This window comes from Lactuca serriola, chromosome 8 (genome assembly GCF_051521515.1).
Source record: "Lactuca serriola cultivar US96UC23 chromosome 8, Lser_US96UC23_V15, whole genome shotgun sequence".
NCBI classification, from domain to species: Eukaryota; Viridiplantae; Streptophyta; class Magnoliopsida; order Asterales; family Asteraceae; genus Lactuca; species Lactuca serriola.
Window position 1 is genome coordinate 296,681,113 of NC_136415.1, and position 4,568 is coordinate 296,685,680.

A 4,568-nucleotide genomic window follows, 5' to 3' on the forward strand; every position below is an offset into this window, starting at 1 on the left:
CGCTAAGTTCATTAAGGTTGTTTTGACATGAGTGTGAATAGATTTATATGTTGGTAAATATTGTGAGGGTTGTAGTTGGATTGTAGTCAAAATGCGGAATTCATGAGTTTTTGGCTCATGAAGTTTTGGGTCCTTGAGCCTTGTTGGGTTTGATGATTAAAAATGAACATGCATCGTTGGTGTTGTTGTACACTCGTTGGTACTTGGTAGCATAAGAATGGTATTTTAGTTGGTAATTGTTGGTGTATATATGGGGTAATTGGACAAATATATTAGGGACTCTAATACTTAAATAAGTTTCCCTATTACACTTTTGAACACTAAACTTGGTTGGAGCATAACGTATGAAATCAGGGTGAGTAAACATGTAATATCAAGTGCATATAAAAATAAGTTTATTTTCTAAATATACAAAAATATCAGCTTCCATAACAAATCTTATATTTATTACTATATATTCTAAAAATAAATAAGCATTACATTTATTTAAAACAAAAATGTAAGCAATATATATATATATATATATATATATATATATATATATATATATATATATATATATATACACTCTAATAATAATTAGACATACGTATTGTCAACTTATAACTTAAAATAATACAAACATACATATGCAATTTGCTTTCGAGTTCAAAATAAAGTGGTTTAGAAAAGTGTATATTCCAATATTATTTAAATTTAATATGTGAGAGGGAGTCTTATTTATTTATGGAAAAATTTTGAAAAAAAAAAGTGAAAAAAAAGTCATTCAAAATTTTCACTATAAAGCTCTCACCTCCAACCAAAAACCAAATCCACTATCATCTTCACACTGGCAAAATGCCCAAATTCAAGAACTCCATCCCTTTCTTGTTTCTCATAATCTCTTCAATCAATGTAAGTTCTTCCCCAATTCAATCCTTTCCCACATTGTACGAATCTTCATTTCCATCATCAGTTTCTGTAATTATTCAATTATCGGAACCCGCATTCTTACTTCCATGGATTGACTTTTGCAGGTTCTTGTTTTCGCCGGAAAAGCAGAAGACCCGTTTACTCCAAAGGCGTATGTAATCCGATACTGGAAGAAACAGATCTCAAATGATTTACCCAAACCCTCGTTCTTAATCGAGAAAGCTTCGCCGCTAACCGCCGTGCAGTCGGCGGCGTTTTCAAAACTTGCGGCTAACCAGCACTCTCTCTCCACCAACCTCCCATCGTTCTGCTCCGCCGCGAACTTACTGTGCTTCCCCGACGTCGGACCCAGTCTGGAGAAACATTCCGGTGATGTGAACTTTAAAGAGTACTCCGAGAAGAACTTTACTAACTACGGGTCAGGTCGTCTTGGTGGATTTGATTCCTTCAAAAATTATTCCAATGACGGCAACTCGGCTCTTGACTCGTTCCGGCGGTATTCACGTGACTCAGTGGGCCATGGCGATAAGTTTTCCACTTATGCCCGAGACACAAACGTTCCTGACCAGAGCTTCAATACCTACGGCACAAAAGCCACCGGAGGCACCGGAGACTTCACAAGTTACGCCCAAGACGTCAATGTACCCACCATGAGATTCACCTCATACTCCGACGACGTCAATGGGCGTGTCCAGACCTTCAAATCTTACTCCGAGAACGCAAACGCCGGCGATCAATCGTTCACTAGTTACGGGAAAAAGGGTAACGGCGCCGAGAATGAATTCAAATCATACGGTAATAATTCCAACGTCATCGGCTCGTCGTTTTCCAATTACGGCGAGAACGGCAACGGCGCAAACGATTCTTTCACTTCATATGGGGAAAACGGCAACGTTCCCGAGAATAACTTCAAGAGCTACGCCGACAGCGGTAACGCCGCCGTCGATTCATTCACGAGTTACAGAGATCAATCCAATGTCGGGGACGATAATTTCAAATCATACGCCAAAAGCTCCAACGCGGCGGACTTGAAGTTTTCAAATTACGGGAATTCCTTCAACGAAGGCACCGATACATTCTCCGGCTACGGCGGAGGCACCGTCACAAACCAGAAATTTGGGTTTAAAGGCTACGGTGTTAACAATACGTTCAAAGATTACGCCGATAAGAAGAGGGCTTCTTTTGCTACCTACGCGACAAAGGGGTCGGCGGCGCGTGTAGGAGCAATGAAGACGAAATCAGCCGCCAGTGGCAAACCTGTAAATAAGTGGATCGAGCCGGGTAAATTTTTCAGGGAGAGTATGTTAAAATCCGGGACGATAATGCCCATGCCGGACATTCGTGATAAGATGCCTAAAAGGTCATTTTTACCCCGGGTGATTCTTTCAAAATTACCATTTTCATCCTCCAAACTCGGCGATTTAAAGAAGATTTTTCACGCTGAGGATAACTCAAGCATGGCGGGTTTAATCTCTGAAGGATTGAGCGAGTGTGAACGGAAACCGAGTCAAGGTGAGTCAAAACGGTGTGTCGGATCGGTTGAAGACATGATCGATTTTGCCACGTCAGTGCTTGGACGAGATGTCGTCGTTCGGACAACCGACAACACAAACGGGTCGGGTAAGAAGGTAAAAATCGGGTCAATTAAAAAGATTAACGGCGGTAAAATAACGAAGTCGGTGTCTTGCCATCAGAGCTTGTTCCCTTACCTGCTATACTACTGTCACTCGGTTCCCAAGGTACGGGTCTACGAAGCGGATCTACTTGACCCGAATTCATCCTCCAAGATTAATCATGGGGTTGCCATCTGTCACATTGACACGTCAGCTTGGAGTGCGACCCATGGAGCTTTTCTTTCACTCGGGTCGGAGCCTGGGAAGATTGAAGTTTGTCATTGGATCTTTGAGAACGATATGACTTGGGCTGTTGCAGATTAAAAAACCATTTGCGTTTGTTTGGGTCAGAGTTTGGTTGGAACCGGGTCGGGTGCAAAAGTGAACCTCTTGTTCGAACCATAGGAGATTACTATTCTATTCGCTTATATCATTTTAATTTTTTTGTTTTTAATATTGTAATGACTTGTCTGTTTTCTACTGAATTAAATGAGAACCCAAAATATGAAAATATTAAAAGAGTATGTCGATATTTTAAGCTCTGGCTTACTAAACATTTAAGAGTAATTTACAGTTTTGGTCCATGTGGTTTAGTCAAATTTGTATTTTTAAATCAAATTTTTAAAAATTTGATAAGATTCAACCATGTGCTTTAAAAAAATTTGCACTCCACATCCCTAGTCCATTTAAAAATACCATTTTTACTCTTACTTTTTTTATTTTTGTTTTGCGTTTATATATATATATATATATATATATATATATATATATATATATATATATATATATATATATATATATATAAATTTTTTATATTCTTTTTAAATTTTATTTTATTTATATATATTTTTTATTATTTAGTTTTTATATGACATTTTTTAGAATATACTGTATAATGTTTTTTATATTTTGTTTGTGTATATTTTTTTTGAATAATTTTTTCTAGTTTTTTAAGGTTTTGTTTTAATATATTTTAATTTTTTTGACGTTTTGTTTGTTTATATTTTTTAAAATATTTTTTGTAAAAACTGTAAAAAAAAGTCTTTAAATATGAATATTATCAACATAGATTAGGTATTAAATTATTTTTTAATAAGATTAATAGCTAGGATAAATGAAATTTGAAACTGAGTTTCAAGTTATATAATGGTTAATTGGAAACCATATAACTTAAAAACAAACAAAATTTTTAAAAAAATAAAAAATAAACTCGAAATTATTGACACATGTGTTTAATTATAGGAATTTGATTAGGATTTGTCTTCGAAACGAATTGTAAAGAATTTTCTAAAACTAAAAAATAATTGAACTCGAAGCCGTTGACACTCGTTTCAAATTCTGGTTAGCTTGTACAATAACCCTATTAAAATGAATATTTGTATACCTAATATGTGTTAAATAGATTCACATTTAACAAACTTTTTTATATTTTATATACTTAAACATATTTATAAAAAAACTACAAAAAAAAACTAAAGATAAAAAAATATATTCGAACAAAACATCAAAAAAAAAAAAAAAATAGAAAATTTACTCAAAAAAACGTCAGAAGAATGTAAACGAACAAAATATAAAAAACACTAAAAATATATTCGAATAAAATTAAAAATATATATATAAATAAATAAAATAAAATATAAGCGACAAAATATAAAAAATCGTAAACAATTTTATATATATATATATATATATATATATATATATATATATATATATATATATATATATATATATATATTAAAGAAAACCAAAAATATAAAAATAAAGGTAAAATAGTCTTTTTAAATGGACTTAGGATCTATGCAGTTATAACGGTTCAAAATCAAATGTCGGTCAAGTACCGATATTCGATATATGAGTTATCGTGGTGGGATATCGGTGGGATATCGGTATTTTTATGTTATGTAGGTCCTTTTAACCTTGTGTTTTATTGGATGAATACATGGTCATTAAGTAAAACATATACTAAATTAAAAAATGTTTGAAGCAAATGTTTATCAATCTCATAAAACCCCCACTATATATCTACATTTTAATAATAAA

General features: G+C 33.5%; 1 protein-coding gene across 1 annotated transcript; it reads left to right on the forward strand.

Moving 5' to 3' along the window:
• The first annotated feature begins 740 nt into the window (after positions 1-740).
• Positions 741-3,049, forward strand: LOC145065648 (polygalacturonase-1 non-catalytic subunit beta-like). The gene is made up of 2 exons (XM_079012680.1): positions 741-894; positions 1,017-3,049. The coding sequence occupies exons 1-2, from the start codon at positions 838-840 to the stop codon at positions 2,847-2,849; spliced, it is 1,890 nt and encodes a 629-aa protein (XP_078868806.1). The 5' UTR covers positions 741-837; the 3' UTR covers positions 2,850-3,049.
• Positions 3,050-4,568: the final 1,519 nt, after the last annotated feature.